Source organism: Plectropomus leopardus, chromosome 13, assembly GCF_026936395.1.
Source record: "Plectropomus leopardus strain MGB_pleo_1.0 chromosome 13, ASM2693639v1, whole genome shotgun sequence".
Lineage (NCBI taxonomy): Eukaryota > Metazoa > Chordata > Actinopteri > Perciformes > Serranidae > Plectropomus > Plectropomus leopardus.
The window spans coordinates 7,450,120-7,463,480 of NC_142188.1; the positions used below are offsets into that span (position 1 = coordinate 7,450,120).

A 13,361-nucleotide genomic window follows, 5' to 3' on the forward strand; every position below is an offset into this window, starting at 1 on the left:
CCTTCCCTCCCGTTCTCCCGCTCTCCATCGCTCCGTTCCCCTGGCTGCTATTATGAGAGGCATTTTATCCTTTGTTCCAGCCCCCATGGTGCATCTGGCCTCAGATATGGGGACGACGGGGACAGGAAACCGGCGAGAGTTTTTGTGAGGAGGGAGGGGGAGTTTAGTGGGTTGGAGTGTGGGTTCGTTGCTGGGAGGTGGACCGCCAGTTTCCACCATACAGGGAAGGAATGATAAGGAGGGAGTGAGCAGGAGAAGGAAACAGATACAGAGGGGGACAGAGAAGGAAAGGCAGTCACTGTTCTTCTAGGAGCGGCACTTGTAGGTCTAGCAGCAGCAGAAACAGTGAAATTAGGCACAGTAACAAAGTACGTTTACTTAAGTATAGTTTTATGTATTTGTACTTTACTTGAGTACCGTAAAACTTCAAATATTGGTGTAGTCACAGTCAAACTCTCAGTCTTTTTTACTAGCCCAGTGTGGCTACATATTTTGACAAATAAACCTCTGTCTCGTTTCGGAGCGTGGTCTGGCTGCCATGCAGTTTATTTTTACAAAAGTTCTTCAGATGTATAAAACCTGGTTTTTGGAGATAACGTTAGTTAGCTGCTTCGATTGTGCATACAAATACAAATGTTTACACTTTTGTCATTATGGACAATGTTAGCTTGGTAAGATTCTCTACAATTCAATCATTCAGTTAATTTTAGTGAAATAATGAGCATCATAGAGGACAGTAATACCAGCACAGTAAACAAGAAAGATGCAAAAACAGGTTTAAGTAAACAATTTGACTGTATTTCCCATATTTCTGAGCAACAGTTTAGTGTGAAAGGAAATCATAGCCCATCCCATATAGACGCCTGTCTCAAATATAAGCTGGTTAAGTTCATTGGTTTAAGCAAATAATAATAGCAGTAATAGTTTTATAGTATTATTTTTTTTTGGGAAACGTATTACTTTGACTCTACTACATTTGAAAGACAAATATTGTACTTTTGAAGCCACTGCATTTTTACGAAGGCTGTTGTTATGTGTTACTTTTCAGCAGATGTTTATTTCCTTTTCTAAAATGCATAAGATCATAAACTGTGATCAGGCAGTTCTGCATGTGCGTTGTTTGTTGACGTGGTGATCCCGTACATCTACCCTGTGCATGTGCGACTCAGACTGGGCAACTCATCAGTAGAGACAGTTAGAGAGGAGAGGTCATCAGCATCTTTATCGGGCTGTCAATGCAGAACGTACATACATCTGAAAGTACATATCACCCAGTTTTACATCATTATGAGAACACTAAACGTGGCACAGAGCAACAACATATCTGCCCCCAACAAAGAAAAAAAACATAGGAAAAGGACTCCATAAAAAAAATAAATATTAGTATATACAAATAGTTGGGTTTATATATTTTCTTTATTTTTATCCTATGGACTTTTATTATAATTTTATAATTAATTTTCTGTCAGCTGTTTTTTTTTGTTTTGTTTGTTTTTTAATATTTTATTGTCATATTGTTGTAATGTTCTCACCTTGTAAAATTACTAACTAAATAAATCACACTAATCCCCCAAGAAAGAAAAATAATTAACAAATGATAGAATAGGGTCCCAAGTTTTGTTAAAATTATCAGGGCAACCCCTAGTATTATACTGACCGCGCACAAACTTCATTACAGTCTCTAAGAATTCGTCATTCAACCTGAGAAAACTCTGCATTCATCCTGCAATTTCTACAAGCAATTCAGAGCATTCAGTGGGCTGTTTTAGAGTCATTAGGGCCTGTAAATGTATTGTAACAATATGCAAGAATGCATTGACATAAAAGTAAAAGAAGCACTTTGAATACTGAAGTATTTTTAAAAGCAAGTACTCCAGTGCTTTAACTCAAGTAATATTTTGTCTCAGCAACTTTCACTTGTATTGGAGTAATATTTAACCAGGAGTATCTATACTCAAGGAAGAGTTGTGTACTTTGTCCACCACTAATAGTAGTATTATTACTTTACTGATACATAGAGTACATCAGCACTGTTACAAGTCTATTACATTCCTCCCTGAGCCACATTGTACGCGGGACAAATGCCCAATTTCCTGACAAGTGCACACCTATTGCCAAAACGGCCCTCTTTGTTGCATCATTTTATTTTTTAGGGAGGTAGAAAGAGGCACATTTTGCAGGAGAGAAAGAGGACTGATAGAAAATTGCGAGAACAGAGGAGAGGAGACAGCAATGAGAGACAAGAGGAAGGAGGTGAAGAGAAGAAGAGGTCAACAGTTAGCCAGCGCTGGCCTCAAGATGACCTCGTCCTTCTATAAAGGGCCTGAAGAGGAGCAGAGAGGAGAAGAGAGTTAAAGGAATGCTCAGGCCTCCTCAACCCTCCTTGCCCTCGCTCCTCCTCCCATATCTCCCCCAGCAAAACAGGGTAGTGAGGGAGAAAAGGGAGGGAGGGGGTGTTGGTGATAAAACTCCAGACGTTCCCTCATTTGATGGTGCTCTGCCATGTCAGTGCATTCTTGCATTCCTCCCCAGCTTTTTCTGTCTCTCTCCTCCCCAAATTTGACATATTGTAACGAATAGATGGCAAATTTGCTGAAGCGTCGAGCTCAAAGACTGATAATATGCCTGCTACTTTTTTTCTGAGATCTTTTCACCTCACAGAGAGCTCCTCTTGTACCCCAATCAAAAATGAACAATTTCTCTGAAGCAGCTTACAAGATATTTCAAAGCAATTATACAAAAACAATGCAGGGGAACAATTAGGCTGCAAATCATTCTCCCTTTCTGTTGCTATCTGTCTTTGACTCTGTCTCCTCATTACCCTGCAGCTCTGTCTGTGGAAGGTGATACAGGATAGATAGCGGGCAGACAAAAAGGGAGGAGCACCATAAAGCAGTTAGAGAAGGAATATTAAAGAGATATAAAGCCATTCACTGATTCGAGGTCAAACAGATGCACCAGCTAGTGTCCTTTTGTTTCCGTCCCTCCTCCTCCTCTCCTTTCTTTAGGCGTCTTAAATGCTCTTTTTTTTTCCAAGCCTCAGAAGTGTTGCACGACTATTGTTTCGCTAAAGTTCGGCTAATGCTCCGCCTTTTTGAGATGAAATAGAAGTGTCTGGTGGGGCAACAGCAGGAACACATAAATCAAGTCAGAAGCCCCAGGAGCCCTCTCTCCTCGGGGTCATTACAGGTCAAAGGGTCATTTCATGAGGGGTTAGGCTGAGCAAGGCCAGAGCGCTGCCTGTATGTGTGTGAGCGAGGGCGTGAATGTGTGTGAATGGACGAGAGAGATTAAGAGTGTGTATGTGTGTGTGTGTGTGTGTGTGTGTGTGTGTGTGTGTGTGTGTGTGTGTGTGGTTAAAAATGAGTGAGATTTAAATATGAGTAATGGTGTGTGTGTGTGTGCACAATAAATGGTCTGCTGATGGCTTTTATTGGAGGTCACAGGGTAAAGGGGGTTTGTCCAAGCCTGTATGTACCAAATCCTGCTCCTGTGAAAACACACACACACACACACACTCACACACACTCACACACACACACACACACACACGCAGTAACTAAAAAAAGCTCCTGCTGTCACAGAATAACACATGGTCACCTGTCTTAACAGGGTATCACCCAAAACAATGCCTCTCACCAGTGGCAACATGACATGTTTCTGTCAGCAACACTTCCCACACCGCCGCCGCTCGGAGCCAAGCGTGTTAAACAGTCAGCAATCTCGGCTCGTTGTGAGGTGTAACGTCCTCAACAAAACGAGATGAGTCGATGTGTTTCAAACAGGCAGGGAGAGAAGAATCTCGGTTAAGCCTCGCCCCACAAAGACCCCAGTGTTCAGGCCGATGTGACTGTGTTTAAGCAGCAAGTTTATACAAGTCGTGGACTTCTGCGTTTTGAAAGCCTCTGTTTGTAAGGCTGCTAAGATGTGACTTTTGCCGCGACTCTATTTGGGGCTTTAGAGGGGCTCAGGGTTGCTTAGGGGAGGATAATTTCTCCATATCGTTGTTATGGTAAGCAAAGAGAAAGAGACTGGTTTGGCAATGTTTTTGTTTTCGTGCTGCGTGCCAAGATTTTCAAGGTCTTAGTCAGCAATTTTGGCTTATCTTGTTTTGAGAAATACACTGACAGTGTTTCTGTTTTTCTGCCCTTCCTCCTCCCTCTCTTCCTACCTCTCTTCATCTTCTCCAGGTTCATTAACGCCAGGAGGAGAATAGTCCAGCCCATGATTGACCAGTCAAACCGTGCAGGCAAGTCTCCTATAGTTACTGTATTCAAGTCACGCAGGCGAAAGCCGTCCACACTCCATGCACCCGGAGGCCCCTCAGCTGGTAAATACAGGACTGATACCCCCCATCCTGGAATGCCCAAAACCTCCAGGGGCTTCCCCCTTCACTGTCATGACTGACCACTAAAATTAAGAACCAAATCATTAACAGCAACCATTAATCATCTTTGACGTGCCATTTGGGGTGAGAAACTATTTATTAATTATAAAATATAATAATTTGGCTGTAAATGAGTTAACGACGAGTGGATTTATTTTTCTCAGCCTGTAAACAAAACTAGCTGTGTTCAGTAAAGTTTGCTCTTAACCCCTTCCCACCCCCCTCTTTCGCCAGCCAGGCAAAGGGAAAAAAAACACTCAACCCTTCCTCCGTGGCTCAAACCAAAACATAAAGAGAACTACACCCGTTTCTTTTTTTGGGTGACCGTTGTTTGGCTTTTTGGCTCCAGACCTGTTTTTACCCCCCAACCCCTCCTCACTCCTTTAAACTCCCCCCTCAACCCTATTTGCGGCTGTTTCAGGGAGCGAGGGGAGTGAGCGGTCCCCCTGGTGCATGGCTTGGTTTGGACTGCCGTAAACTTTATTACCTGTAATAGGGGTCAGAGGTCAGGGTGGCATTAGGGGCGCAGTAAAGTTCAAAGGCATTCAGTGGGGCCGAGTTCTTGCTTTTGCTTGACTGACCCCCAAACAGCCTGAATCGAAGGTAAGTGGATTTCTATGAGAGCAGAACAATGGAGGCGAGCGAAAAATAGGAACCCTATCAGGTTTCACTTATCGTCGCTGCTCAGTTATAGGCAGTATTTATTAGATAAAGCATTCAGGTTAGGGGCAGATTCAGAGAGCGCTCAGCAGCTTCAGCCTGGAACTCATTTTACTCTTTTGATCATGTGTTTAATCGTACATTAACAGTAGCAGCAATTATGTTAAAGGTTATAAACAGAGTAGTGTTAAGTGCCAAAGTGCCCTTTTTCCACATAACAAGTTATGATAACTTTATTTATATAGCACCTTTCATACAAACATGCAGCCCAAAGTGCTTCACGTGGCAAAATTGGAATAATACAGACACATTTTAAAGGATTACACAACTATACATATGCTTTTGCAAGGTGAGAACATTACAACAATATGACAATAAAATATTAAAAAACAAACAAAACAAAAAAAACAGCTGACAGAAAATTAATTATAAAATTATAATAAAAGTCCATAGGATAAAAATAAAGAAAATATATAAAATAGAATACAAATAAAACGCAAGAAACAGTGATTAAAAATATGTAATGTTACTTTAAATAAAAAGCCAGATTAAATCTTTTTTTTTAAAGAATAAAAGTAACATCTGAAATGAAAGAGTTTGGTTTCAAACTTTTTTCCAACTTTGCATCGTAAAGCAACAATGTTTTGGATTTAAAAATATAGACCAAATCACAATTTATTTTTACAATCACTTTTGAGTAGAAAACCTTTGCATCATGTTCATAAAACCAAATGGTGCTTTGCAAAAACTGCCTTTGATTAATCTTTAACCATCTTAAGAAGGCCCTCCAAAAAAATCAATGTCACCTTAAGTGTACACTTTGTTAAGAATATTTTCACTGCTTTGTCTTCAGCAGCCTTTTCGGATGTGGATTTATCAAAACCACCAGACTGCATTGACAGAAACAGTAATTTTACGCTGCAGAACACTGGAGTTGCTGGTCCATCTTGGCCGTAATTGTTTAGTCTTCAGGGTAAAGTGAGCAAATATTCAAATATAGCGTTCACTTGCACTATCATTGTTTTGTTTTTTGTTTATTTGGTGGCTAAAAATATGTTTTGCTACAGCAAAACAAAATTAAACAAATTACATAAAGTTAGAACAGCATAAATGTCAGATAGGTCGGACCAACGTGTTTTATTACATATTCGTAAATGTTACAATAACGTCTGAAAATGACAACAGGAATCAACAAGTTTTTTTTTTTTGCCCATTTTATAGAGCGCTTTTCACAGAAATAGGTCACAAAGTGCAACTATACAACATACAAGAAAGAAAACAGATGATAAAGTGACTAACTGAGCCATGCAGGTAAAAGTGAAAAGCTATTTTCACAGTACATGATGAAAAAAATCTCAATACACAAGAATACACAACATATTAATAAAATATTGAGCCACAGATATTTGGGCCGTATATATCCCTTTGTGATCAAACTTTTATGTTTCTTGTTACATGCACAGAAAATATCGACAACTACAATGAACAAAAACACAAAAACAACAGCAAAAGAAAAGAAGGGGATGTGGGAGGTTGGCAGTTAAGGTTGAAACATTGTCTTAGGGTGCACTTTATTTATTTTAGCTGTTTCAGCATTTCAGCATTTCAAATTTTTCTATTTTATTTAAGGCCTAGATAAAGAAAACACTTTCTGAAATTATTAGTCTTTTATTCTTTAAATTATATATACATATATATATATATATATATATATATATATATATATATATATATATATATATATATATATATATATATATATAAAATTCCACGCATTTGTAAAATTCCACGCAGTATTTTAGTTTATTTTCAAAATTCTGTTTCTTGTCAAGGTCAGCAATTTTTTTCTTTTTTTTTTTTAACAAACCATTAAAAAAAATTCAATTTTGAAATATGTCACTCAGCATAAACTCAAAGAGCTTTAATAAAAATGTGAACCAGGTTCAAACACAATATATATGATGCTGTGTGGTGTGTATACTTAAATTATGTTAAAGCTACTTAAAAAAAGGGGAAAAAAACTAATAATAAAGTAAAACAAGAAAAAAAAGTGTAACCCAAACAGGATTTCAGACTCGTAAAAATGTTGTTTTGTTTTTTTTAATCAGTCACTCAGTCGTCACTTCTTCCAGATGGCTCAGATCTCACCTTAGTGAACCGTAGTGTGTGTTGAACTCTCTCAGTCCGATCCCTATTAGAGCATTTAGACGCATTAAAAGTCTACCAGGGGCTTATAGTGGAGAGCCGGCTGGACAGACACGGAGCAGAATGACGTTGAAACGCAACGGCGGCTCCCTGTGCGTGCACCGGCCACCAGATGATCCCGCTTCGGCCACTGAGCCTTAATTAAAAGCACTAATTGACCACTCCGTCCCCTCCCTCCAATCCCTCTTTCCCTCCCTCCCTCTGTCTCCTCCTCCATCCACAGTAAGTCAAGGAGCTCCCTACAATCCAGATGGCCAGCCGATGGGGGGCTTCGTCATGGACGGCCAGCAGCACATGGGAATCAGACCACCTGGTAAGGCTTTCTCTCTGCGTGTCTGTCCCTTTCTTTCCTCCCTTTCTTTCTGTGCTGTCGTCAGCTCATTTTCATTTCTTTGCCCTCCCTTTTTGCAACCTTTTCTTGCACCCCTTTCTCATCTCCTCACAGTATCTCTGGGAATCGGTGTGTTTCGTACAGTATCTGCCATGTTGGTGTTTTATTCTACCAGCACACACAAGCACTTAGTGGAAGCAATATGGTCGCTGTGTGGCGGTTTAAGTGTAAGCCGGGCACCCTCAAACACAGTGATAAACATACACACACACTGTACACACTGCTGCCTCCCCCTCCTTGGACACACACAAACCAGAACAGGTGTGGTCAATCACATTACACAACCATCTCCTTCCTCACTCCCACTCGCTTGCTCTCAGTCCCTCTCTCTCACGCCATCAGGTCTAATCCCAGAGTTTGTCCTTAAGCTCCTCTCCTCCTCCTCTATCCCCTGTTTTCTAGGATTCTCTCAAGTCTCTACTCTATCTCACCCTCCACTCAAAGTCAGCAGGTTTGGATAAACTGTCAGGCTACTTAACCCCCCTCCACCCTCCTTCACCACACCTCGCCCTGCCAGATTTAAGCCAGCGCGCTCCTCTGCCATGTCGTCTGTCAAGCTAGTTTCACAGAAAAAAAAAAAAACATCTCTGGTATTTGCCTCAGTGTTTTCGCCTTCAGTGTGCAAACATTTTCTTAGTTACACTTTGTCACAAAAACTTTTGCAGCCCAGTTAAACTGGATGTTTTTTTTTCTTAAAAAAGTTATCATTATGACGTAAAAGTTGATTTAGTGTTTTTTGCCATTTTTGCAATATTCTGTACAATGGTATGCTTTCACACACTATTTAATGTATTTTTGAGGCATTTTCAGCTGTTTTTGGGACGGGTCATTTTTTGACTTTTTCGCCATACTATAGCCTTGCTTCTTGGGTCATTTTTTCAACATGCCATATTATTGTCTTTTTGGCTGTTTTCACAACATTTTATGCAATGGCATGTTTCTGCACGCTATTTAATGTGTTTTTCAGCTGTTTTCAGCCTTTTTTCAGATGGGTCATTTTTTGACTTTTTTGCCATACTATAGCCTTGTTTCTTGGGTCATTTTTTCAACATACCATATTATGCTATTTTTTGCCATTTTTGCAACATTCTATGCAATGGTATGCTTTAGCATGCTATTTAATGTGTTTTTAAGCTGTTTTCAGCTGTTTTCGGAACGGGTCATTTTTTGACTTTTTCGCCGTACTATAGCCTTGCTTCTTGGGTCATTTTTTCAACATGCCATATTATGGTGTTTTTTTGCCATTTTTGCAACATTCTATGCTATGGCATGCCTTAGCACACCATTTAATGTGTTTTTAAGCTGTTTTCAGCTGTTTTTGGGACGGGTCATTTTTTGACTTTTTCGCCATACTATAGCCTTGCTTCTTGGGTCATTTTTTCAACATCCCATATCATGGTGTTCTTTGCCATTTTTGCAATATTCTGTGCAATGGTATGCTTTCACACGCTATTTAATGTGTTTTTGAGGCATTTTCAGCTGTTTTTCAGAGGGGTCATTTTTTGACTTTTTCGCCATACTATAGCCTTGCTTCTTGGGTCATTTTTTCAACATGCCATATTATTGTCTTTTTGGCTGTTTTCACAACATTTTATGCAATGGCATGTTTCTGCACGCTATTTAATGTGTTTTTCAGCTGTTTTCAGCCTTTTTTCAGATGGGTCATTTTTTGACTTTTTTGCCATACTATAGCCTTGTTTCTTGGGTCATTTTTTCAACATACCATATTATGCTATTTTTTGCCATTTTTGCAACATTCTATGCTATAGCATGACTCAGCAGGCTATTTAATGTGTTTTTCAGCTGTTTTCAGCTGTTCTCAGGACGGGTCATTTTTTGACTTTTTCGCCATACTATAGCCTTGCTTCTTGGGTCATTTTTTCAACATCCCATATCATGGTGTTTTTTTGCCATTTTGCAATATTCTGTGCAATGGTGTGCTTTCACACGCTATTTAATGTGTTTTTGAGGCATTTTTAGCAGTTTTTCAGATGGATCATTTTTTGACTTTTTCGCCATACTATAGCCTTGCTTTTTGGGTCATTTTTTTCAACATGCCATATGAGGGTGTTTTTTGTCATTCTTGCATCATTCTGTGCTATGGCATGCCTCAGCACGCTCTTTAATGTGTTTTTCAGCTGTTTTCAGATGTTTTTCAGATGGGTCATTTTTTGACTTTTTTGCCATACTATTGCCTTGCTTCTTGGGTCATTTTTTCAACATGCCATATTATGGTGTTTTTTTGCCATTTTTGCAACATTCTATGCTATGGCATGCCTTAGCACACCATTTAATGTGTTTTTAAGCTGTTTTCAGCTGTTTTTGGGACGGGTCATTTTTTGACTTTTTCGCCATACTATAGCCTTGCTTCTTGGGTCATTTTTTCAACATCCCATATCATGGTGTTCTTTGCCATTTTTGCAATATTCTGTGCAATGGTATGCTTTCACACGCTATTTAATGTGTTTTTGAGGCATTTTCAGCTGTTTTTCAGAGGGGTCATTTTTTGACTTTTTCGCCATACTATAGCCTTGCTTCTTGGGTCATTTTTTCAACATGCCATATTATTGTCTTTTTGGCTGTTTTCACAACATTTTATGCAATGGCATGTTTCTGCACGCTATTTAATGTGTTTTTCAGCTGTTTTCAGCCTTTTTTCAGATGGGTCATTTTTTGACTTTTTTGCCATACTATAGCCTTGTTTCTTGGGTCATTTTTTCAACATACCATATTATGCTATTTTTTGCCATTTTTGCAACATTCTATGCTATAGCATGACTCAGCAGGCTATTTAATGTGTTTTTCAGCTGTTTTCAGCTGTTCTCAGGACGGGTCATTTTTTGACTTTTTCGCCATACTATAGCCTTGCTTCTTGGGTCATTTTTTCAACATCCCATATCATGGTGTTTTTTTGCCATTTTTGCAATATTCTGTGCAATGGTGTGCTTTCACACGCTATTTAATGTGTTTTTGAGGCATTTTTAGCAGTTTTTCAGATGGATCATTTTTTGACTTTTTCGCCATACTATAGCCTTGCTTTTTGGGTCATTTTTTTCAACATGCCATATGAGGGTGTTTTTTGTCATTCTTGCATCATTCTGTGCTATGGCATGCCTCAGCACGCTCTTTAATGTGTTTTTCAGCTGTTTTCAGATGTTTTTCAGATGGGTCATTTTTTGACTTTTTTGCCATACTATTGCCTTGCTTCTTGGGTCATTTTTTCAACATCCCATATCATGGTGTTTTTTTTGCCATTTTTGCAACATTCTATGCAATGGTATGCTTTAGCATGCTATTTAATGTGTTTTTAAGCTGTTTTCAGCTGTTTTCGGAACGGGTCATTTTTTGACTTTTTCGCCGTACTATAGCCTTGCTTCTTGGGTCATTTTTTCAACATGCCATATTATGGTGTTTTTTTGCCATTTTTGCAACATTCTATGCTATGGCATGCCTTAGCACACCATTTAATGTGTTTTTAAGCTGTTTTCAGCTGTTTTTGGGACGGGTCATTTTTTGACTTTTTCGCCATACTATAGCCTTGCTTCTTGGGTCATTTTTTCAACATCCCATATCATGGTGTTCTTTGCCATTTTTGCAATATTCTGTGCAATGGTATGCTTTCACACGCTATTTAATGTGTTTTTGAGGCATTTTCAGCTGTTTTTCAGAGGGGTCATTTTTTGACTTTTTCGCCATACTATAGCCTTGCTTCTTGGGTCATTTTTTCAACATCCCATATTATGGTGTTTTTTTTGCCATTTTTGCAACATTCTATGCTATGGCATGACTCAGCACGCTATTTAATGTGTTTTTCAGCTATTTTCAGCTGTTTTTGGGACGGGTCATTTTTTGACTTTTTCGCCATACTATAGCCTTGCTTCTTGGGTCATTTTTTCAACATCCCATATTATGCTATTTTTTTTGCCATTTTTGCAACATTCTATGCTATGGCATGACTCAGCAGGCTGTTTAACATGTTTTTAAGCTGTTTTCAGCTGTTTTTGGGACGGGTCATTTTTTGACTTTTTCGCCATACTATAGCCTTGCTTCTTGGGTCATTTTTCCAACATGCCATATTATGCTATTTTTTTTGCCATTTTTGCAACATTCTATGCTATGGCATGACTCAGCACGCTATTTAATGTGTTTTTCAGCTATTTTCAGCTGTTTTTGGGACGGGTCATTTTTTGACTTTTTCGCCATACTATAGCCTTGCTTCTTGGGTCATTTTTTCAACATCCCATATCATGGTGTTCTTTGCCATTTTTGCAATATTCTGTGCAATGGTATGCTTTCACACGCTATTTAATGTGTTTTTGAGGCATTTTCAGCTGTTTTTCAGAGGGGTCATTTTTTGACTTTTTCGCCATACTATAGCCTTGCTTCTTGGGTCATTTTTTCAACATGCCATATTATGGTGTTTTTTTTGCCATTTTTGCAACATTCTATGCTATGGCATGACTCAGCACGCTATTTAATGTGTTTTTCAGCTATTTTCAGCTGTTTTTGGGACGGGTCATTTTTTGACTTTTTCGCCATACTATAGCCTTGCTTCTTGGGTCATTGTTTCAACATGCCATATTATGGTGTTTTTTTTGCCATTTTTGCAACATTCTATGCCATGGCATGACTCAGCAGGCTATTTAATGTTTTTTTCAGCTATTTTCAGCTGTTTTTGGGACGGGTCATTTTTTGACTTTTTCGCCATACTATAGCCTTGATTCTTGGGTCATTTTTTCAACATGCCATATTATGGTGTTTTTTTGCCATTTTTGCAGCATTCCATGCTATGGCATGACTCAGCAGGCTGTTTAACATGTTTTTAAGCTGTTTTCAGCTGTTTTTGGGACGGGTCATTTTTTGACTTTTTCGCCATACTATAGCCTTGCTTCTTGGGTCATTTTTTCAACATCCCATATCATGGTGTTCTTTGCCATTTTTGCAATATTCTGTGCAATGGTATGCTTTCACACGCTATTTAATGTGTTTTTGAGGCATTTTCAGCTGTTTTTCAGAGGGGTCATTTTTTGATTTTTTCGCCATACTATAGCCTTGCTTTTTGGGTCATTTTTTCAACATGCCATATTATGGTGTTTTTTGCCATTCTTGCATCATTGTATGCTATGGCATGACTCAGCAGGCTATTTAATGTGTTTTTCAGCTGTTTTCGGGACAGGTCATTTTTTGACTTTTTTGCCATACTATAGCCTTGCTTCTTGGGTCATTTTTTCAACATCCCATGTCATGGTGTTTTTTTTGCCATTTTTGCAACATTCTATGCAATGGTATGCTTTCACACGCTATTTAATGTGTTTTTTAGGCATTTTCAGCTGTTTTTCAGATGGGTCATTTTTGACTTTTTCGCCATACTATAGCCTTGCTTCTTGGGTCATTTTTTCAACATGCCATATTATGCTATTTTTTGCCATTTTTGCAACTTTCTATGCTATGGCATGACTCAGCAGGTTGTTTAACATGTTTTTAAGCTGTTTTCAGCTGTTTTTGGGACGGGTCATTTTTTGACTTTTTTGCCATACTATAGCCTTGCTTCTTGGGTCATTTTTTCAACATGCCATATTATAGTGTTTTTTGCCATTTTTGTAACATTCTATGCTATGGCATGCCTTAGCACACCATTTAATGTGCTTTTAAGCTGTTTTCAGCTGTTTTTGGGACGGGTCATTTTTTGACTTTTTTGCCATACTATAGCCTTGCTTT

General features: G+C 38.8%; 1 protein-coding gene across 2 annotated transcripts in view; it reads left to right on the forward strand.

The window, feature by feature from the left end:
- The window catches only part of meis1b (Meis homeobox 1 b), a 120,565-nt gene that overhangs the window by 80,889 nt on the left and 26,315 nt on the right, over positions 1–13,361 (forward strand). Inside the window, exons 10-11 of one of the 2 annotated variants that reach the window (XM_088086389.1) lie at positions 4,191–4,249; positions 7,476–7,565. In XM_088086389.1, the coding sequence (XP_087942515.1) occupies positions 4,191–4,249; positions 7,476–7,565 (149 nt within the window). Of the gene's footprint in view, positions 1–4,190; positions 5,610–7,475; positions 7,566–13,361 lie in introns of those variants that run through there. The other variant, XM_088086388.1, reaches the window with a different exon arrangement.